This window comes from Balaenoptera acutorostrata, chromosome 3 (assembly GCF_949987535.1).
Source record: "Balaenoptera acutorostrata chromosome 3, mBalAcu1.1, whole genome shotgun sequence".
NCBI lineage: Eukaryota > Metazoa > Chordata > Mammalia > Artiodactyla > Balaenopteridae > Balaenoptera > Balaenoptera acutorostrata.
Genome location: NC_080066.1, coordinates 63998020 through 64019939, shown reverse-complemented (window position 1 = coordinate 64019939; position 21920 = coordinate 63998020). Strand labels below are relative to the sequence as shown.

The following is a 21920-nucleotide window of genomic DNA, read 5'->3' as shown; positions in this document are numbered from 1 at the left end:
CCCACTCTGGTCAGAGGCTGTGTGACTTTGGTCAAAGTGCTTTGTTCCTCTGGGCTTCAGTTTCTCATCTGTAAAATGTCATCCTGCCCTGATAGCACCAGAGGGCCATTTTGAAGCTATCTCGAGTGACTTTGCACAGGGCATGGCACGAGCCTGGAGCCCAGTGGGGGCTGGGTGCCAAGGTACTGGTGCCCCACGGTCACTGGAGGCCTCACTGCCGTCTCTTCCCTGGGCTTCTTGGCTGGGGGAGGCAGGTTCCCACTGAGCCATTTGGGATGGTGCCAGTTGACACAGGTTCCCCCCAACACCCGCAGAAGGAAGGGCAGGAAATTGATCCCTGGGGACTGCTGTAAATTATGTCAATTAATTCTCTGCCTTTGGTGTCCCCGGGTGTGGCCAGTGTGGAGACAGCCCTGGGATCAGGCCTCATTTTTCATGCTCGGAGGCAGGTATAATTGGCAGAAGGGAGGGAGTGGGGAGAAGAGGGAGGCTTAGAGAGCACTGGGTCTCAGTTCTGCACAATCCCGGGCCCACGGGGGACACTTGCAGCCTCTTTTAGTGCCTCACTTCACCCTATTTGTAGAGCCAGCTCAGCGTACTCTCACATCTCCAGCTCGTAGGAGGGCCGGGGAGTTGTTCCCATTATAGAGATGCAGAAAACTGAGGCCCGGGGGAGGAGTGACAAGCCACAGAGTGGAGCTGGGACTTGGGATAGCAGCCGAGGGCCCCTTTTCTGGTGCTGTGATGTTGCCCTCACCCTCTCAACTCTCCCTCCTGCCTTCTCCTCCCAGTTCTTCTAGCCTTTATTTCTTGCTTGGCTCCTGTGCCTCTGCCCAACACCCTACCCCACCACTTTTCACGGTGCCCCCCTCACTGTGTACTCCTTCCTTTTTTTTGCAGCCCTGCGGCCTCTGAAACACTCTGAAAGCAAAGAAGGTAAAGACATGTGGTGTTTGAGATTGTGTATCTGTGTGTTTGTGCACCTGTGTGTAGGAGGCTGGGGAGGGTTGTTGGTGGTGGGGGTGATTATTACCCTTCACTGTTGCCCTGAACCTCCCTCCCCAGAAGAGCAGCCTCGATTCCCCCCTGTTGAAATGGCAGAGAAACCAAGGTCCCCGCTGCTCTAACAGGACGCAAATATGACAGAGGCTTAACCAGGACAGGAGTCGAGGTTGTCTTAAGGCCACTGGTGCCCTGGAACCAACTTCCACTTACCTGGTTTCTGTCTTCTTCCACTCAAAGCTTCCAGCCCCAGGTCCAGAGTAGCTGCTCCAGCTCCCACACCCCCTCCAGAAGTAAGGGGGAAAGAGGAGAGGGAGGGGACATTTTCTTCTAGGGCTTGACTAGAAATAGCTCCTGTCACTACCATTTATATCCATTTGTCAAAACCTAGTCACATGACTCCTAACTCAAGTGAGGCTAGGAAATGTGGTTTTCAGCTAGACAGCCACGTTCCTGGTCCATAGTCAGTGGTTAGTAAGTGTTAGCAATCATTATTATTTAGATTACTGTAACATCAGCAGTTACATTAGCAAGTGGTTGGTTGGAGGTTAGTTTAGTTTGAGATTCTTCCTTATTAAAAGTAACCGAGAGCCACACCTACGTATGTGTGTTTGTGTATAAATATATGTGTATCTCTGTGTGTGTGTGTCTGTGTGCGTGTGTATTTTGAACAAACTATTCCTTGATGCAGACTTGTCATTAAATATGAGTGGCTTCCAGCTAGAAAATCAAAGGTTTTGGGACCTTAAGTTTTGGCCAGGGGTTATGGAGCCTTAAATAATTTTCAGGTTGCCTTGTTGTCCCTGTTAGGAAATAAACTTTCACCAAGTCCCTGGAGGCTCATCCCTGCATTTAGCTTTTCTTTGGGAAGAAAGGAAGGAAGGACATAGGCCCTGTGCTCAGGAAACTCCCAGAGGTGGGGGGCAGTGGGGCCCTCAGAAACCTGTGCAGAATTCATGATAAAAGCTGGGTGAGAGGTCTTCAGAAAGGCAGCATCGTGCAGGAGAAAGAGCCCCCTAGGGGAGACCTCGCTTTAAGTCTCTGCCCATAACCTTCCAGGGGGTTTCCTCATCTGTGGAATAGAGTGAAATCCTGTCACACCTCCCTTACGAGATGCCAAGGTGCCAAATGCAGAAGTGCTCTGTAAAGCAAGTCCTTCAAAATGCTGTAGAACGTTTCATGGCAGGAGTGGAGGCCTGTGTTGGGGTCTGGAGGGGTGGAGATAAATTATCCGCCTCCCCGTTGTCCTGAACCAAATGAGGCATAGCAGGATCGAGCAGATGGAGATGGAAACGTCGGCCTGGGTGTGTGGAGCAGTGGGCCTCCTGATCCTGCGCCCCAGTGTGGCAGCCTGGCCCCCTGGCCTCTGGCCAGGCCAGACAAGCACAGAGGCAGTCCCCGGAAGGGAGAGCTACTTCTTCAGGGACAGACGGAGCCCAAAGGATGGGAGAGGGAGGAGCAGGGTCGCACATGCCCCGGTCCGTCTTCTAAACTCTCCGTTCAGGTCAGGGAGTGGAGTGAGGCCAGGGGTGTGAATCTATGGGGTGAAGAAGATGGATCAAAGGACAGGGAGGGTGTGGGGGCAGGGTTGGGAAGGGAAGAGTGTGCCAGACAGAGGGGAGGGTTGTGTGCAGGGTGGGTGAACCCCTGGGGATTGAGAAGGAGGCTGGCGAGGACTGGGCAGTCTCCCCCAGTCTCCCCCAGACAGTGGTCTGTCTGATGCCCAGCTGCTGTGTGTGTGTGTGTGTGTGTGTGTGTGTGTGTGTCTGAGCCTCGAAGGCGGTGCTTGATGCAGGGGGCTGCTAGTCAGACTGCTGGGGCCTGTCACACATACTCTTCCCCTTGAGTATATGACCGCATCCCTGGGGTTCTGGCATGCTCCCGACTAGAACTCCTGCATTTAATGCTCTCCCCCCTTTTTCTCCTTCCCATCATGAAATGCAGATGATGGACCAGAAATAGCCTGACCATGAGGACCAGGGAGCTGCTGCCCTGCCCTGGGGCTCCCACCTCTGGCTGCATTGGGGCCTCAGTGTGAGCCTTGGGCTGGGGGCTTCTCTGCCCTTAACAGATGGCTTCTACTCTAGCGGGTCTACTCATTCTGCAAAGGACACGATACATAGACCACCCCGCAGCCTTATTTCTCCGATGGACATGATTCCCAAGTCATCCTGCTGCCTTATTTCTCCAGTGACACGATACATAAATCATCCTGCCGCCTTATTTCTCCAATGGATATGCTACATGGACCAGCTGGCTGCCTTTTTCCTTCAAAGATGTGATACACAGTCACCCATTATCCCTTCTCAGCCTTTTCTCCCACCTGCCCGTAATTCTGTCTCCTCTGACAGGGCCACTGCAGCCTTAGCATTTCCTCGAGTCTAGAGGCTTCTCCTTCTGCTCTGTCCCTAAAGTTGGCCTTTCCCCTGTCCTACTAAGTGAAGACAGGGCCCCTCCCCCAGGCATGCAGACATGCAGGTGCACGTGCTGGAACACGTGAGGACCTCCCCTGGCCCCGTCTCTTCCGTGGCGCCCTGGGCTGTGCCCCGTGAGCCCCACCTTCTGCCCGCCCTCCCCACGGGAAGCACGTGCTGGTCACACTGGGTCTCTGGGCGGCTGTGTGGGCCCCCTTGGGGTCAGCTTCTGTCCCTCTGCTTTTCCTGACTTTCCTTTCGTTTATCCACTCAAGTAATGTTCACTGAGCATCTATGGGGTGTCAGCACTGCGTTAGGTGCTGGGGACCCTGCGTGAGAAGACAAGCCCCTCCCTAAGGAGCTTGCCCTTCAGCTGGGAAGCCCGTGAGGGAAGAGTGGTTGTGAGGGGGCTCCTGCCTCGCTCCCTACTGCACTCCTCTTCTGTACCGCATTTCCCTGGATACCTCACTCCCATCCCGTCCCTAATCCTTACCCAGAACAGAGGGTGGGGGCAGAAACGTGGAGAGAGGGACATAAGCCTCTCACCACGACTGGAGAATCGGATGGTTTCCTAAGTGTCTTTCCAGGCATGAGCAGGGGGGCAGGCAGCCAAGGCCTGACAGACCCCGGGAAGCTGAGAGCCGCAGCATAGGGGAAGCCTGGGGCCTCTCCTCACTGGCTGGAGCCTGGGGGCAGGGACAGCCCCCTCTCCCACCATGGTGCTATTCTGGGGCTGGGCAGCCACTTCCTGGCTTGTCTCTGGCTGGTCCCCAGCCTCCAGTGGAGTAAACTTCTGATGATCTGATGTCCTCCTGTTGACATCCCTCCCTTCACCAGGAATAAAAGATGTGGGGATTTCTAATTTAAATGTGGGACTCTGAGGAATTTTGTTAACTGGGGGTGTATTTTGGGAAAAATAAATGCCTTTGTAGAAAGCGTTTTCTCTGCAAAATGTGTGGCAGTAGGGCGGGCAGCAGGACTTGGCAGGAAGGATTCCCTCCTGGACGTTTGAAGCCAGAGTAGGGATACCTGGATCTTCTTACTGCCACTGTCCTTAAGTCACTGGGTCTCCATGACCCCCTCTCTAGCCTCAGTTTCCCCCTTGGTAAAGTGATGTTGGCTGTCCAGAAAGCCAGGCCCTTTGGTCACTTTTTGGGGCTCCACCCGAAAATAGCTTTATCTCAGAAGACTAATAGCTTTGTCTCAGAGACTCAGACCTCAGGCTTGTTTAAGGGCTAATGCTCCCATTTCATGGATGGGGAAGCTGAGACCCAATAAGAAGCTGACACAGGAAAGGAACTCTTTGTGCTGTTCTTGGCTGACCCAGTGGAATGGGCACCAGGCCCGAGTCAGAGGTCCAGGTCCAGGACCTAGTTCTACCCTGTGATCCTGAGCTGGGCATTTAGCTTCTCTGGGCCTTAGTTTACTTATATGAAAAATGGGCCTGAGGTTTTCACCACCTTCCAGCGCCAAAGACTGGGAAGAGGGGTTGAATGTGGCAGGCAAACAGCTTCCAGAGAACCGGGTTCAGGGACGTGGGAGCCTGCAGTGCACAGTGCTCATTTGCCCCTGGGTGCCAGGGTCTCAGAACTGGCCAGCCAGTCAGTCCCCGAGCTCCGCAGGCCCTGGGGCAGCTGGAGGAGACCGGGCTGGGGGTCAGGACACTTGACTTTTTTTTTCCCAGCTCTGCTACTAACTTGTGACCAAGTCCTTCATCCCTCTAAACCTTCATTTCCTTATCTATTAAGAAGGGGTGATGAGTCCTCTTCTGAAAAGTATGTGGCATTCTTTACAAACTGGGGTGCTTCTTCTAAAGTCGATGACCCTGGGAATGAGACCGGTCACCTTGCTAGAAGTCCCACCCCTGGTCCTCTGGGTGGGTTTTAGAATCAAAAGCCTTGTGCTGAGGCTCTGCCTTTGCCCCTTATCTCCCCCTGTGCCCTTGAGCGTGTTCTCACCTCACCAGGCATCAACCCCACCTGTAATGTGGGGACAATAGTAGTTCTTTTTTCATAGGATCGTTGCGAGGGTTGGACAAAGCAGGAAGAAGGCACTACAAACTGTAAAGTGCTGGGCACGCGTGACGGCTTATCTTCCCCCCCCCCCCAAGTCGGGCTGCACACTCCTGCGCCCTCCGTGATTTTGTAGATGGAGCACAGTGACCCAGAGTAAGCTGTCTGAACCTCAGTTTGCCCGTCAGTAAAACAGGCACGGTAACCTGTGCTTTTTCTCTCTGACAGGGCTGGCATATGGCTCAGACATGATGCTGTATCAAATGCTCAAGGGAGGGACCCGGTAGGTGTGGGACTTCCCTGGGGGCTGAAGAGTGAGGAAGGTGGCCACTAAGTCCCCTGGTGACTGATGCCCCAGAGAGCAGTACTTTTAGCTGCCTTCCTGGGCAAAACTCCAACTCCTGCGTTTTAATGGAGAAATAATTCTCACAGTGTGACAAGCTGTAGCCTGCAGGTGTCACATCCATATTAAAGAGGGGACAGAGCAAGGGTTCATTTTCCTGGCGTGAGGCGTGACCAGAATTCACCTCCAGGACCATATGTAACCAAGGCTGTGAAGACCAATTAGTGACCCTGACTACTCAGGAGGAGGGGACTGGGTGTGTGTGGGGGGTGCCCTACCTTTCTCTACCTGCCTGCTTCCTCTTCAGAGCGCTCTGCTTCCGCTCACAGGTAGGGACGGCTCCTTCCATGGGGCCCATTCGGGGAGAGGCACCTGACCTTGCTCATCCCGGGAGGCAGTTGCTAAGTGGGATGCTGGTACATGCGGGCCAATGAGCAGAGACCCTGGCAGATTCTGAGCTGGGCAATGGCCAAAGATCTTGATGCAAAGCCCAAGTCTTAAACTGAGACATGAAGCCAAAGTTTGCTCCGAGGAGTCCAAAACCCAGGCCTCCAAGTGCAGGGCACTCACAAAGGAGCAGGAGCGGAGCTGCCGTGAAGTGAGCAGCCGGAACGTAGAGAGTGTGGGGGGCAGAGGCTTCGAACACCACAAACGCAAACAATACAGACATGTAGAGAGTGGTTGTCTTCACCTCCAGTCCCCCCCACTCAGAGGGAAGCACTGCTAAGGGTTCGATATCCTTCCAGACTTTTCCCCAGGCTTACACATTTATAAAAATGAAATCGTACATACAGTTCTGCAACTTTTTTTCTGTTTTCTTTACCATTTTCTCAAGTCAGTTCTCTTTACTTTTTATATGGAGGTGTATCACACATCTAGTGTGTAAAAGATGCTAGTCCTCGGGGTATGGCTCTGTGAATTTTTACAGAAGTATTTACCCATGTAAACATCACCCAGATCAAGATATAGAACATTTTCAGAATCCAGAAAGTTCCCTCCTGCCCCTGCCCAGTCAATGGCCCCACCCAGAGGTACTACTCTGGTTGCCCTCACCATGGATTGGTTTTGCTTGTTCCTGAACTTCATGTAAGTGGAGTCCTACTGTATATACTATTTTGTGTCTAGCTCCTAGCAAGAGACTTCCCTCATTCTTTTAAAATGGCTGCATAGTATCTCATGGCACTGCTGTTCTAGTATATGTTTTGCCAGTTTCTATAGTTTGGAAACAAATAATGCAGCCTCGTGCTCCAGTTTCTACAGAATGGAGCCCCAGAAGTGGGATCATGGGGTCATAAGCCTGTGGATTTTAAATGTTGGTAGAGCTGCCAATTGTTTGGGCTGCTTTTTTTTTTTTTTAATAAATTTATTTATTTATTTATTTTTGGCTGCTCTGGGTCTTTGTTGCTGCGCGTGGGCTTTTCTCTAGTTGCAGCGAGCGGGGGCTACTCTTCGTTGCGGTGCTTTGGCTTCTCATTGCAGTGGCCTCTCTTGTTGCGGAGCACGGGCTCTAGGCGCGCAGGCTCAGTAGTTGTGGCGCGCGAGCTTAGTTGCTCCGCGGCATGTGGGATCTTCCCGGACCAGGGCTCAAACCCATGTCCCCTGCACTGGCAGGCGGATTCTTAACCACTGTGCCACCAGGGAAGCCCCTGGGTTGCCTTTGTGGCCAGTCCCTGTGGCAGCAAGAACTTACAAATGAAGAACACTTAGGGCCACTAGCAAAATGGATTCTAGACAGGGCAAAAATGGTGCTGGGAACTGCTGCCCCAGCCAGGCTCTCAGGGACTCGGCCGCGGAGCCCGACTCAGCAGCAGACGGGGCCTGTGGGCCGCTCTTTCTCCCCCACCCGCCCTGCACCACCTTCCCCTTCATCACCTACCTTGTGGTGGCCCTGCCTCCGTTCCCCAGGAGCTAGCGGTCTTCGTGGTTCTGGGACCCCTGTCTTGGAGGTGAGTGCGTCTGCCTCTTGCTGGGTGGGGTGGGAGCAGCCGTCTGAGTGTGTGCTGGGCCTTGGGCTTAGCCCTGCATCCTGTACCTACCACACCTGACCACAGGAATAGGGCCACGTTCATCAGCATCTCACTGGATGCAGGTGCCTCAGGGCAAGTTAAATTCCCTGCACTTGTGTCTGAGGGTGTTCATGACCTGGCCGTTTGGCTCCACCAGCTCCAGGTAATTATGGTGACACTATTTCACCACTAATGAGGTGGTGCTCGTTAGGAAGCACTGGGTCTCATGGAGGGTGCACATCCCAGCCCTCAGAGACAGAGGGTCTGTGACCTTTGTCCCCAGCCTTTCCCCAGCACCTGAGAAGCAAAAGAACCCCCTCCCCTCAACTTCCCTCAGCTGATATGATTTCTTCACCCCTATTGCCCTCCTCTGGACATGTTCCATTATTGTCCCTTTCAGATGGAGGCCCTGCCATGGATCAAAATGTTTCAGCTCACAGTAGATCAGCCTCTCACCTCCTTGATCCTTAAGCACTATGCTCCTAGCGATACAGCTCCGGATCACATTCGTCCGGTGGTTCTCAACCCTGGCTGCACCTTAGAATCACTTAAGAAAGTTTTATTAATAGTAGTGCCTGGGCCCCACCCCTAGAAGTTCTGATGCAGCTGGTTGAGATCATTGCTAAATATTTGATGTGCGTACCCCAGGGGCTCCTGCCTAGCTTACAAGTTAATGCGAAATAGGATTCAGAGAGACAGCCCTGAGCTGAGGCTTTGGAGACCAGGCACATGAGACAAGCCAGCTGTTCTCAGTGATGACTGAATCAGACCAAAGGGTATTTGTTTTCTCACTAAAGGAATCACAGACAATACAGGTGCAAGGAAGGTTAAAGGAAGTGATCTTGTTTAGTGTGGAGAAGAGCGGGACCCTATTCCCTGTGTTGTGGGACCCGGAGGAGAGCAGGAGCCCTGAGTTCCTACCCTTGGTCAGACCAGGCACCCAGGCTCCAGGGAAGTGAGAAAAGATGGGGTGTCAGGGATGATGACTCAGCCCCCTTCACCTGAGGACAGGAGAAAGGGGGGTCCCTCCTTTTCCTCCCACTGCCTCCCCTTCTCCCTCTGTCTCTCTCCCTTGTCGCCCCCAGGCCTCCAGATGTGCACAGTCACATGGCAGGTTCTGGCTCCCTCCCTCCCTCCAGCACCACGAAGGGAAGGACCATCTGTCCTGCTTGCTGCAGCCCAGCAGTCTGTGCGCGTGTGCCAGGCTCAAGGAAGCACCCTTCACGTTCTTCTTGTTTCTTTTCTCCCTGTCTCAAACTTGCTTCTGCCCCAGGATATTCTTTGGCCTCCATGGTTCTGCAGACCTGCTCTATCCAGAGTGACAAGAGTATAGCATCTTTCCTCCTCCACTGCCTTCCACCACCCTCCTGCAAGGTCTCTGGCCTCTAGTCCTTCCTCAGTCTCAAAACTTACCTATCTGGAGTCTACCTGTCTAGTCCCATGATTCACAGACTGTCAGGCTCCCAGGGTCCTAGTCTGCACCCTATCCCTTTCCCTTCCTGCCTCTTGTGTTTCAATATCCTCTCCTAAGCGGTTCCTGCAGAATGTGACCCCATTCTCAGGGCGCTGGGAGTAAGGACCAACATGTGTCTCTGCCAGCCACTGAGCTGACATTTTTGCCTTATTTGCTAGGATAATTTCATGTAATTTGCTGCTAATGAATGAACGCATTACTTCTTGTTCCTATAGCTTTCATAATTACTTTGAAGTCCACGTGCTCACTGGTGACAGCTTCAGCAAACATTCTGAGAACCTGAAGCTGGCCAGGTGGCAGAGCAAGCTCAGCCTCCTTGGGTGACCACGCTGAGGGCTTTGGTGACCGGGAAGTCATGGCCAGGGTGCTGATTTCCTTGGTGTCTCCATCCAGGTTGCCCTTCTGAGTGTCCGCCCATCCACTGCAGCTGGAAGGATCTGGGTCAGCCCTACAAGACAATGTGCTGGTGGCCAGGGACTCCAGACCTGGGGCATTTGTGGAGTGGGCTTGGCAATACTGGGAGAGGAGTCCATTTTGCTCTGTCTGGAGGACGGGTGATGAGGGAGAAGGGGACAGAGGTGACTGACGGAGCGGAAGAAGTTGTATGGATCATATTCAATCCTGTTTATAAAAGCCTTTGCTCAAGCTCTTCCTCCACTGGGTCTGCCCTCTCTCTTCTCTGCCTATGGAAATCCTATGTACTCCCTCCTGTGTATCCCCCTGGATCCCTGACTGCATCTCAGTGTTTCACAGCCATAATAAAGCACTGGCTCCTTCGCTGCTCTCTGGGAGTTCATATCCTCCCTAGAGCAGGTCTGGATTTCCCCCACCCAGCCCAGGGCACAGAGCAGCCCCTGTCCTCTGGTACACTGCAGGCAGCGAAGTACCCAAACCACATTAATCCAGTCTCTGAATGGAATTCAGACTGAGGCTGAAGTTTATTTCTGCACCATCCCGGAAAAAAGGATTTCCCAGCAAATGAATAATGTAAATGAGGCTGCCAAAGGGTGCTTAACCTATTTAAAGGACCAATCTATTTAAAAAATCTCTTAGCACCTATTTACCCAGAAACAATTGATATGGTAATTGCAAGTCATTCTCCTTTTTTATTTACCGGAGAAGGTTCCCTAAGCTCCATGTTCACCCACTCCCACGCTCTGTGTGGGGAATGCTACCTGCTAACCCTTGGGGTGCTGGGTACTCTGTGTCCTTGCAGGTCACAACTGCAAACTGAGGTCAAGAGCAGTAGCCCCCTTCCCTGGTTGACTGAGATGAAGAGAGATCGCCCAAAGGACAGAGGCTTCATGGCATCACCTCACCTGCACTTATGTGATGTGAATGAATAGGTCTGAACAGATGGCCTCAGGCTCAGCCCAGACCAACAGAGAGGGGATAGGCAGTCGGACAGGGTGTGGCAGGGGTGGAGGGGTGCGGGAGGATAGAGATGCGAAGGGGGAGGATTGCTCATTGCTCAGCTGAAGATGGCAGTAGAAGGAGCTCCAGGCTCGAGGGGGAGGCAGCCATGGCCCCCTGGGTACCAGCACTGCAGATCAATGTAATCCCTTGGCCTGCAGATCGATTCTGCTTTCTCAGGGTTTAATTGGCTTGTTGGCTTTGGCTTGGGGAACAGAAAGAGGCTCTTACCCAAGGAGAGGAGCTGTGTCAGAGGCAGCCGTGGCACCTCCATCCCTGCCCCACCCCCACAGAGGGATAATGGGGCAGGAGACACCATTCTTACCCCTTCCCCAGGTCCCTGAGCTGGGCTCTCCCTGCCCACTGGAGTGGGACAAGGCTGGGCTGAGATGCCTGGGCTGAGGGCCTCCCGGGGATGGTTGTCTGGCTCTGTGCACCTGCTCCGGCTCTTGTTGCTCCTGGTCTGATGTGGCTCTGGATGGGTACGTGCATGGGGAGAAGGGAGTAGATGAAGGAGTGGGGGGGTGGAGAGTGAAGGACAGCATCCACAAATCTGGGTACCTCAGCCTGCCCAGGAAGGGACCTCCCAGCTCTTTCCCCTGTACCACTGAGTCAGAGAAGGGGAGCAGTTGCCCAGCAACTCAGAGCAGCATTCAGAGGAGGGCTCTTGCCCCAGCTCGGCGCTGGGTCCATAGGAGTCTGTTATATTGCCTTCTGGGGTTCAATCTGAGGACAGGAACACGGCATCAGAGCAGCCAGCTTCACAAGGGGGGGAGGGCAGCCCAACAAAGTGGGCTTCTCCTCTTTGCAGGCCCCACAGGGTCGGCCCCTCTGAGGGAGTAGATGTTTCATTGGTGGTGGTGGCAGTGGCGGCTGAGACCTCACAAGTCATCTCTCCTCCCAGCCTCAGCAGCCTCTTCTCTGCTCCTGTGGTTTTCCTAATAAACACATTTAAAATATTTATGAAGGCAACTTCAATGAAGCAACACAACATTAAAATGATTTGCTTCTTCTAATAGGTAGCTTTGGCATGAGCGCTGATTGCCAAGCTCCTAAGGGCATCCCCATCAGGGTGAAGCCCCAGGGTTGGCACTCACGGCTCTCCCTGAATGAGCTAAGCGGTGGTGGTCCCTTCCCTCTCTTGGGGGGCCAGACCTGGTGGCAGGTGAGGAGGTAGGACGGTTTGATAGGGCTAGGGACTGGACTCTGGAGGAAGGAGTTGACTGGATGAGGCTCTGGGAGAACTCCTGATAGGGGAAGAGCCTGAAAACTGGAAGTTTCTCTGGAACCATGGACAGCCCCTCCAAGCTTTGCTTCTGGGGGGCTGAGAAGCCCAGGGGCTGGGAGCTAGGACTCCTGGGTCCATGCCCCACTTTGTTGATAGGAAGGGCTCTGCTCTAGAAGGAAGTGATGGCTGCCATGGGTTGGTGGGGAGGGGCCTGGGCTGCTTTGACCACTGAAGAGTTGGTGGCTGAGCTCAGCTACTCTCCAGCAGTCCTGGGAAGACAGGATATGATAGCAATACCTTGTATACACAGGTTGGGGTGGCATTCGGGATTTGCAGCTGGCCCCAGATTCTTCTGTCTGGCCTTTGAAAGTCCAAGGAGTCCCCGCCTGCCCTCCTTGCACAGACCTCCGCGCTGTCCTCTCATGTCAGCTAGATGCACCTTGTCCAACCCCCCCTGGTGCAGGCAGATGGGGAAATGGATGCTCCTCTCACACCTCCACCCCTCCCCAGGCTGGAAGGAAAACCCCTGTCTATATCTATCTGGAATGCAGATGGAGGGAGGACGTGCTGGCAAAATCTGGGGAGGAGGGTTCTATCCTCCCCCAGCTCATCCCCAGAAAAGCCTCTTTCTAACAAGAACTGTTTTCATCACCATTGCCTAAAGCCTGGAGCTGCTCTAATTATGTGTCAGGCTGGAATCTGACAGGAAGCATTTTAATTATTAATTTGAAGTGTGCCTAGTGTCAGAATGGAGGAGGGCTGGTTCCTTAAGCTCACTCATGCCCAGCCCTATCTGCTGGGACCTCATTAGTGACACCCCAGGCCTCCCAGACCTCCCTCCTCAGGCAGAGCCTCTTTCCTGCCATGGCGCAGAATCTGCATCTCCCACTCCTCTGCCCTTCCTAACCCCCTACTTTGCGCAGCGCTCTCTTGTTTTCCTTATTTCCCTAAACCCTTAGGCATGGAGTCAACCGTTCCCACTGTACAGATGGAAGAGATTGAGGCCCAGGGAGGGCATGGGGTCTGCCTGATGTCGCAGCACACAACAGCCACAGGCAAGACAGAACCTCTGCATTTTCTAGTTTGGACTCTTTAGTTCTTGCCTGCCAGTGGAGGGGGTCTTCTGCAGGGCTGTCTTTCCCTATTGTCCCATCTTCATATTCACGTCATCTAAGGTGGCATGCAGAGTCTTCTTTGATGCGTTACATGCATCTGACACTTTTAAGGAACAGTTTGCTTGCTCCATTTACACCCAGGCATGGGCATGCCCTTCTGGGTTCTGGGGCCAGACTGCTTGCCCTGTCCCAGGTGAGGTAGGGTCAGGGCCTGCCATAGACTGAGGACATCATTTGGCCTGTTTCCTTTTCTGCCTCGTCAAGGGAGATTCAGCTTCTGCTTATTGGTTGTTTTCTAGATTTGACCCTCCACATTCTCCTGTGGATCAGGAGATCCACTGTGGATCAGTCCCTTCTGTCACATGCCATTGTTTCTGCATTTCTGGATTCAGGGCCATGAAGCCCCAGATTGGACAGCAGCCCTGGAGCTGAAAAATGTACTGTTTCACGTGTGTGCAGCTGCTGGCTTGCTTCTGTATCTGAAGATTCCTTTTGCTTTTTCTCTGAGCCCCGGGAGCTTTGCAAGGTTGAGGTGGCGTTCCTATCCCAGGCTTCCCTCCTTGTGTTGCTAGATTCCCAGGTAGCCTGGCTCCACCCTGGCTGATCCCAGTCCCTCCCAGGCCATGCCTGCCTCAGTCCACATCCAAGGCTTAATGCTTAGGAAGTTGCTCTCAGCTGATGGCCTCTGGTTCACTTCTTTATGCAGCCTTCCTTTATGTTTGAGCCCGTGCTGTAGCTGGATAGAGAGGTCATGATCCACTAGGGAGGTTTGATCTAAGAGGATCTGTGGGGTCCAGAGTAGGGAGAAGGAACCTTGGAGGAATTGGGGGAGGCTTACCAAAGATGGTGACATTTGAACTGAGACTTGAAGGATAATTGGTATTTTAGTCTTGGTTGGGTGTAGGAAACAGAAGCTACTGTATTTTAAGCAGAAAGAGGTTGAACGCAGGGTCCTGGGTGTTTACAAAATCATTGGAAGGGCTGAAGGAGCAGGCTTGAGGCTGGGTCTCCAGGAATGACTCCCAGAATACTACAGAACTGACCAGCCAGGAGGCTGCTACCTTGGCCACTTTAGAAAGGCATTGTGGTAGGCTGAATAATGCACCGCCCCCAATATCCCCATCCTAATTTCTGGAACCTGTGAATATTATCTTACAATGGTAAAGGAGACTTTGCCGATGTAAGTTAAGAATCTTGATCTCACCAAAGTGGGTATAGAAGGATCATATCTCAACATAATAAAAGCCATTTACAACAAACCCACAACCAACATAATACTCAACAGTGAAAAACTGAAAGCCTTCCTACTAAATTCAGGAACAAGACAAGGATGCCCACTCTCACCACTTCTGTTCAACATAGTATTGGAAGTCCTAGCCAGAGCAATCAGACAGGATAAAGAAATAAAAGTATCCAGATCAGAAGGGAAGAAGTAAAACTGTCACTATATGCAGATGATATAATACTTCTATATAGAGAACAGTTTCCACACAAAAACTATTAGAACTAATCAATGAATTCAGCAAGGTAGCAGGATATAAGATTAATATACAGAAATCTTTTGCATTTCTTTACACTAATAATGAAATATCAGAAAGAAAAAGTAAGGAAACAATCCCGTTTAAAATTGCATTAAAAAAATACCTAGGAATAAACTTAACCAAGGAGGTGAAAGACCTATATGCTGAAAACTATAAAACATTGATAAAGGAAATTGAAGATGACTCAAAGAAATGGAAAGATATCCATTTGCTATTGGGTTGGAAGAATTAATATTAAAATGGCCATACTACCCAAAGCCATCTACAAATTTAATGCAAGCCCTATCAAAATACCCATGACATTTTTCACAGAACTAGAACAAATAATCTTAAAATTTATATGAAACCACAAAAGGCCCAGAATTGTCAAAGTAATCCTGAAGGAAAAGAACAAAGCTGGAGGCACTGCTTCAGACTATGCTACAAAGCAACAGTGATCAAAACAGCATGGTATAAGCAAGAGGGAAGAGATATGGGAACATATGTATATGTATAACTGATTCACTTTGTTATAAAGCAGAAACTAACACACCATTGTAAAGCAATTATACTCCAATAAAGATGTTAAAAAAAAAAGTAAAAACTGAAAAAAAAAAAAACCCAGCATGGTACTGGCACAAAAACAGACATATAGCTCAGTGGAACAGAATAGAGAGCCCAGAAATAAACACATGCACCTATGGTCAATTAACCTATGGCAAATGAGGCAAGAGTATACAGTGGAGAAAAGACAGTCTCTTCAACAGATGGTGTTGGGAAAGCCAGACAGCCTCATGTTAATCATTGAAATTAGAACACTCCCTCACACTGTATACCAAAATAAACTCAAAATGGTCTAAAGACCTAAATATAAGACATGACACCTTAAAACTCCTAGAAGAGAATATAGGCCAAACATCTCTGACATAAATGGTAGCAATATTTTCTTAGGTCAGTCTCCCAAGGCAAAAGAGATAAAATCAAAGATAAACCAACAGGGCCTAATCAAACTTAAAGGCTTTTGCACAGCAAAGGAAACCATCAACAAAATGAAAAAACAACCTACGGAATGGGAGAAAATATCTGCAAATAATGTGACTGATAAGGGGTTAATATCCAAAATATACAAACAGCTCATGCAACTTAATATTGAAAAAGCAAACAACCCAATCAAAAAATGGACAGAAGACAAACAGACATTTTTCCAAAGAAGACATATAGATGGCCAAGAGGCACTTGAAAAGATGCTCAACATGGCTAATTTTTAGAGAAATGCAAATCAAAACCACAAGGAGGTATCACCTCACACCTGTCAGAATGACTCTCATCAAAAAATCTGCAAACAACAAATGTTGGCAAGGATGTGGAGAAAAGGGAACCCTCGTAAACTCTTGGTGGGAATGCAAATTGGTACAGCCACTATGGAAAACAGTATGGAGTTTTCTTAAAAAACTAAAAATAGAGCTAACATATGATCCAGCAATCCTACTCCTGGCTATACATCTGGAAAAAACAAAAACTCTGATTTGAAAAGATACATGCACCCCAATGTTCATAGCAGCACTATTTACAATAGCCAAGACATGGAAACAACCCAAGTGCCCATCAACAGACAACTGGCTTAAGAAGATGTGGTGTGTATATATATATATATATATATATATATACACACACACACACGTATATGTATATAGTGGAGTATTACTCAGCCATAAAAAGAATGAAATATTGCCATTTGCAGCAACATGGATAGACCTAGAGAATATTATACTTAGTGAAGTAAGTCAGAGAAAGACAAATACTATATGATATCACTTATATGTGGAATCTAAAAACATCAGTAATACAAATGAACCTATATACAAAACAGAAACAGACTCACAGACATAGAAAACAAACTTATGGTTACCAAAGGGGAGAGGGAGGGAGGGAGGGAGGGACAAATTAGGAGTGTGGGATTAACAGATGCAAACAACTATACGTGAAATAGATAAGCAACAAAGATTTACTGTATAGCACGGGGAATTATATTCAACATCTTGTAATAACCTGTAATGGAATACAATCTGAAAAAAAAAACACCTGAATCACTTTGCCATACACCTGAAACTAACACAATATTATAAATCAACTATACTTCGCTTATTTATTTATTTATTTATTTATTTTTGGCCTTGCCACACGGCTTGTGGGATCTTAGTTCCCTGACCAGGGATCAAACTCTTGCCCCCTGCAGTGGAAGCTCGGAGTCCTAACCACTGGACCACCAGGGAATTCCCAACTATACTTCACTTAAAAAAAAAAAGGGGAATCTTGAGATGGGGAGAGTATCCTGGATTATCCAGGTGGGCCCAATATAACCACGAGGGAGGTTATATAAGAGGGAGGCGGGAGAGCAGAGCCAGAAAACAAAGAAAGAAAAAGAAAGAAATTGGATGACAGAAGCAAGAGCTGACTTGAAAATGGAGGAAGGGGCCCTGACCCAAGGAATGCAAGCATCCTCTAGAAACTGGAAAAGGCAAGGAAATGGATTCTCCTCTAGAGCCTCCAGGTGGGACCCAGGCCTGCTGACCTTGATTTTAGTCCAGTGAGATTGATTTTGGACTTCTGACCTCCAGCCTTAAGAGAACAGATTTGTGTTGTTTTAAGCCTCTAAGTTCGGCGCACCTGGTTATGGCAGCAAAAAGAATATGGGAGGTAGGGGAGGAATCACTGGGTTCAGGACCTTGCTGCCGTAGCTGGGCCGGGGAGCAGGGATCGTGCTATTGCCTCCCCACACCCATGAGTCGGAAGACTCAACCCTGAACTGCTGCTGCCTTTCCACACCCAGGCTTGCTGGCCCCAAACAGCCCAAAGCAGCCATAGATAGCCTCCAAATCTGCCATCGCAGTCTTGTCAAAGTGCCTCTAACTTCTGGAATGCAGCGTTCACACACAGCTTCAGCTGTAAGAGGGCCTGGGGAGTGTCCTTTCTACCCTTCCAGTCACAGCAGTCTAGCAAGGCCACTAGGAAGGGGTAGGACTGGGATGCCAAGTGTTAGTCAGACATAAACACAACAGGGAACAACGAATGATTCAAATGAGTCATATGTGTTAAAACCCTGTCTGGGGACACACCCTGAAAGCCTCACCCTGGCTCATGCACGGCTGCCTCTGTGCTTGAATGAGGCTAAGCTATTTGCCCCAAGTCCCACAGCCAGCAGGTGATAAAGCAGGGATCAAACCCAACTTTGTTCAGTTCTACAGCTGGAGCTTCTAGGCCCTACAGAGGGGGAAGCAGGGTCAGTCCCACGAAGGCAAATGGCCTTGAGAACACAGAGGCAAGAGGGGAGCAGGCACTTCAGGGACTTCAAGCGGCTCATCTGCCTTGAACTGAAAGCTATGTGGATGGGAGTGGCAAGGAGGGCAGGGACCAGCAGACACCAAGCTAGGAGGGTCTTAAATGTCCTGCTTTGTTTTTTTGTTTGTTTGTTGTTGTTGTCATTTGGCCATGTGGCATGTGGGATCTTAGTTCCCTAACCAGGGATCGAACCAGTGCCCCCTGCAGTGGAAGCACGGGAGTCTTAACCACTAAACCACCAGGAAAGTCCCTTAAATGTCCTGCTTTGCGATCCTAAAGGCCACGAGGAACCACTGAAATTTTTTTCTTTTTTCTTTCTTTCATAGGAGGTTTTAAGGCAGGGGAGTGACAAGTCGTTTCGCATTTTGTATGTGAAGTACGGTTTACACTAGAGATCAGGGAGCTGAGTCAGGGAGAGCAGACTGAGCCCTGACCCTGCTCACACACGGAGCCCCTCCCTTGCCCTGACTGATCCTATCCTTGGCCTCTCCCTGAGCCCTAATTCTTAATGTAGACTCAGCCTGTCCAGCAACTGAGCCTTTATCTCATCCAGCCATCCCAGGAATGCCACTGATCACAGGGGTAATCGGGTGAAAGAGTGATTCACTCAACACAGCCGTTCTCTATCGCTATGTCTGCAGCCCAGAGCTCACACCTTAAAAAAGCAGAGAAGTATCAACTTCCTCGTGAAGGATGACTGGACAGTGCTTGCCTTGCACCTGTGAATCGAGGAGGACCAGGAAGAGTAGGAGGTGGGGGAGGAGAGGAAGGTGTCCTAGAACATTAAGCTCCCTTTTCCATAATGAAGGGGGCTCTCATTACAAACCTGGAGCTTCCTAGCAACCAGATGGGGGTGGGGGAGCACGTAATGATAACCTGGAGCTACGTGTGCTCTGCTGGGCCTCCAGGAGAGAGATCTGACCCCAGGCCCTCCCACAGTCACATCCCAGCGGGGTCTTACTTAGGAGAGGGATAAGGAGACCTGGTAAGCAGGGCTAGCCAAGTCTATCCCTCACTGATATCCTCTGGGCTTTCAGAATGTACAAGCCTTATGGGGAAAAGGCACTTGATTAAGCAAAAATTCACTTAAGTGACATCTCACAGTGTCCCATCCCACACTTGAACGATGGCAATTACCTAGTGAATGAGTTGTCTCTGTGGCTGGTGCTCCAGTGGATTGATGGAATAGCTACAAGGGCTATTTGAAGATTCCTTTATTAAAAAGTATGAATTCATCCCTCGGTCTTGCAATGATGCCTCTAAATAAAAAAAACAAAGCAAAACAAAACTGAGTGGATGCTTCAGCACTTCCAGCAGAGGTCAGCGCCTTAAAGAGGAGCAGGGTCAGGCAAAGTGCCCTTCTTGCCCCTTTGCTCCCCCCAAGACCCAGAATGACATCCCCTCCTTCTGGGAAGACTTTGGGACTCATGGCCTCCACTGTGGATCTGGAGAGGGGTTTAAGTCCTGAGGGCAAAGGAGGGCTATTGAGGGCCTGAGCGAGAGGCATGTTCATTCAATGTATATTCACTGAGAACCTACTATGTGCCAACCCTGTGCCAGCTCCTGGAAGCACAGCGATTGTTCCTGCCCTCAAGGGGCTTGTGATCCACTGGAGGAGAAGCTGTGTGGGGAAAATCAATCTCAGTTCAGTAATGAGGGTGGAAGGAAGGTATGTTTAAGACATGCAGGGGCAGAAGGACGGCAATGGCACGATGAAAGATGAATTGGGGGCAGGTCCTACCCGCAGAGGAATCAGCCTGCCTGCAGGAGGCACTGTAAGTGCATGAGGGCCACTGGGCAGAAGGGGGGAGGGCCATCCTGGGGGTTGTGGGTGATGCCCACTCCACTTGCAGGGGTCCTGCTGCTGAATTTCTGCTGATTGTTTCCGTGTGGAATACCAGCCCAGCATTGTCAGATCTACTGATATTTTTTTTCTTTTCTTTTCTTTTTTGGCCACGCTGTGCGGCTTGTGGGACCTTAGTTCCCTGACTGAGTATAGCACCTGGGCCCCAGGTGGAAGCGTGGAGTCCTAACCAGTGGACCAACAGGGAATTCCCTACTAGTTTTTTTTTAAGACAATTTTTCAGAACAAAATTGAGGGGATTCTCTTCCCAAGAAACCTGAAATCTGTTTTCATGTAACATCCTCTTTGAAACAAAACTATGTGTGGGAAGCAAACAAGTGTGCAGGCCACCAGTTTGCAACCTCTGGATGCAACAAAGAGAAACACCCAGGGAACTGGAGGGTGAGTAGGGTCAGCGTGGCCTGAGAGGGATGTCACTGGGCTAGAGAAGTTCTCAGAATGCCGCCCCCCTCCCCGGGGCAGGAGGACCACCTGCAGTTTCCTGGACAAGCTCCCAGTCTCTGGCCTGAGCACAAAGAGCCCTTCTATGAGGAAGCCAGAGGGAAGGGCCTGGATTCCTCCTTCCTTTGAGAGATGCAGGACCCTGTGGGAGACCCACATGCTGAGTGGGCAGGACTGGACTCCATGTCTGGGGCCCACGCTGAATGGCCTCTCCTCTTGCCTTCACCAGGCCTGGAGTGAAATCCATCCTGAGAGAGTGGCACCCCATTCTCAGGCACCAGGGACACTGCAGTGTGCCCTGCCCATGAAAGGGGTGGTAGGCTGAGCGCCCTGGGCCTTGTCAGGCTGGTCTCCTGCCTCATGCCCCTGGCTCCTCTGCCAGGCACTTCCTGCCCATCCCCCTTGGTGCCTCTGGGATCACAGGCTGCCCCCAGCCATCCTCACCCCAACACTGGGCTCATCACTCCTGGGACTCATCCTCTCTTGTTGGTTTTATGGATTTAACTCTCCACACTTGCCCTGGGTCCCTGGGGCAAATGTGCCACCCCCCAACACTGTCCTCCCAGGGAGCGGTCAGTCTTGGGGGCAAAGGGGAGAGATGGTGCCAGGGTTCTGCCCCTCTCCCTGCACTCTGGGGTCACCAGTAAACTCTTTTCCTTCCCCACCTCTCCAAAGTGGACGTAACCATCACTACCTCCTTTGGGAAGCCTCTCACAGTCTACTACTTGGCTCAGGGAAAATTCTCCATCCCTACCAAGATCTCCTGGAAAAGTCCTACCACTGGCCACAAGGAAACCACAGAAAAATCAGGGCCCCCAGGCCTCTTTCCACAGTTCCTCCACAGGCTGTGCCCTGTAGTGACCCCTGCCATGTCCTACCTTCCTGGGGGTGGAGGCTGGGTCAGGTAGAGTGAAGGGCAGGTGAGCTGGTGTCTGCGGTGCTTCTAAGATGGCAGCAGCGGCGGTGGGAAGGGAAGGACGCCCTGTTGGTGCTGCACCACGGTATTGTTGCCCACAGGGGGAAGCGTCCATCCTCTGCGGGGATCAGGGAGGGAGCAGCCTGAACAGGGAACTGAGAGCCGCAGGCAGGTGTGTGAGCTTGAGCGTTCCTGGCAGGGAGTCAGATATGATCAGGCACAGTGCCTGGGTGTGGACAGCATGGGCCTGAGGTCACCCACCTCGGTCTCCTTGGCTGACATGGCTGGGGACAGGAAAGTGGGAGAGCTGGGTGGTGATGGTGGCTTCGCAAACTTCTGTAGTCAGGGTTCAGGGCAGGAAGGTGGGCAGAGTCAGCTCTCATCAGGATCTTGGCTAGCTCACCTCTAATGGGGCCAGTGAGGTCCAAGCATCCCCTCACCCCACCCCCACCCCCTGCCCCACAGAGGAAAGAAAGGTTCAGTGAGAATGCGTTGCAGGAGGGGTGTTTAATCTAGTTGTGAGATACTTTGGGGAGTTAGCATATCTATTTTACTTACCATTGTGCTAATCATGTGATGTTCTTACCTATTCATTACAGTGGGTCCCTATCACGATACGGTCTTCTGGATAATGCATTACCGAGCTCCCTTCTCCCAGTCTCAGACTAGACAGGAAACCTTGATTCCTCTTCCCACGGTCAAGAAAATGGAGTGGCTCTGAGGAGGCTGTGGGACTCTCAAGTCCCTCGCTGCAGGTGCTCTCATCTTTCCCATCTTGCACCAACATGCATCCTCTGCTTCAGCAAGGCTTTTCTCTGCTGTCCCCCGAATGG

At 50.9% G+C, this 21920-nt stretch overlaps 1 protein-coding gene and 1 long non-coding RNA gene across 5 annotated transcripts in view; one reads left to right on the top strand and one right to left on the bottom strand.

Moving 5' to 3' along the window:
* The window catches only part of CD276 (CD276 molecule), a 30387-nt gene extending 26103 nt beyond the window's left edge, over positions 1-4284 (top strand). For all 4 annotated transcript variants that reach the window (XM_057543282.1, XM_057543279.1, XM_057543280.1 and 1 more), the window contains 2 exons: positions 901-936; positions 2947-4284. In XM_057543282.1, coding sequence (XP_057399265.1) covers positions 901-936; positions 2947-2969 — 59 coding nt within the window. In that variant the 3' untranslated portion in view covers positions 2970-4284. The remainder of the gene's footprint in view (positions 1-900; positions 937-2946) is intronic.
* A 6061-nt stretch (positions 4285-10345) lies between these two features.
* Positions 10346-21482, bottom strand: LOC130707691 (uncharacterized). The gene is made up of 4 exons (XR_009007707.1): positions 21349-21482; positions 21050-21242; positions 19004-19125; positions 10346-11602 (listed from the first exon to the last, which is right to left on the bottom strand). It is a non-coding gene; the product is annotated as an uncharacterized LOC130707691 (long non-coding RNA).
* Positions 21483-21920: the final 438 nt, after the last annotated feature.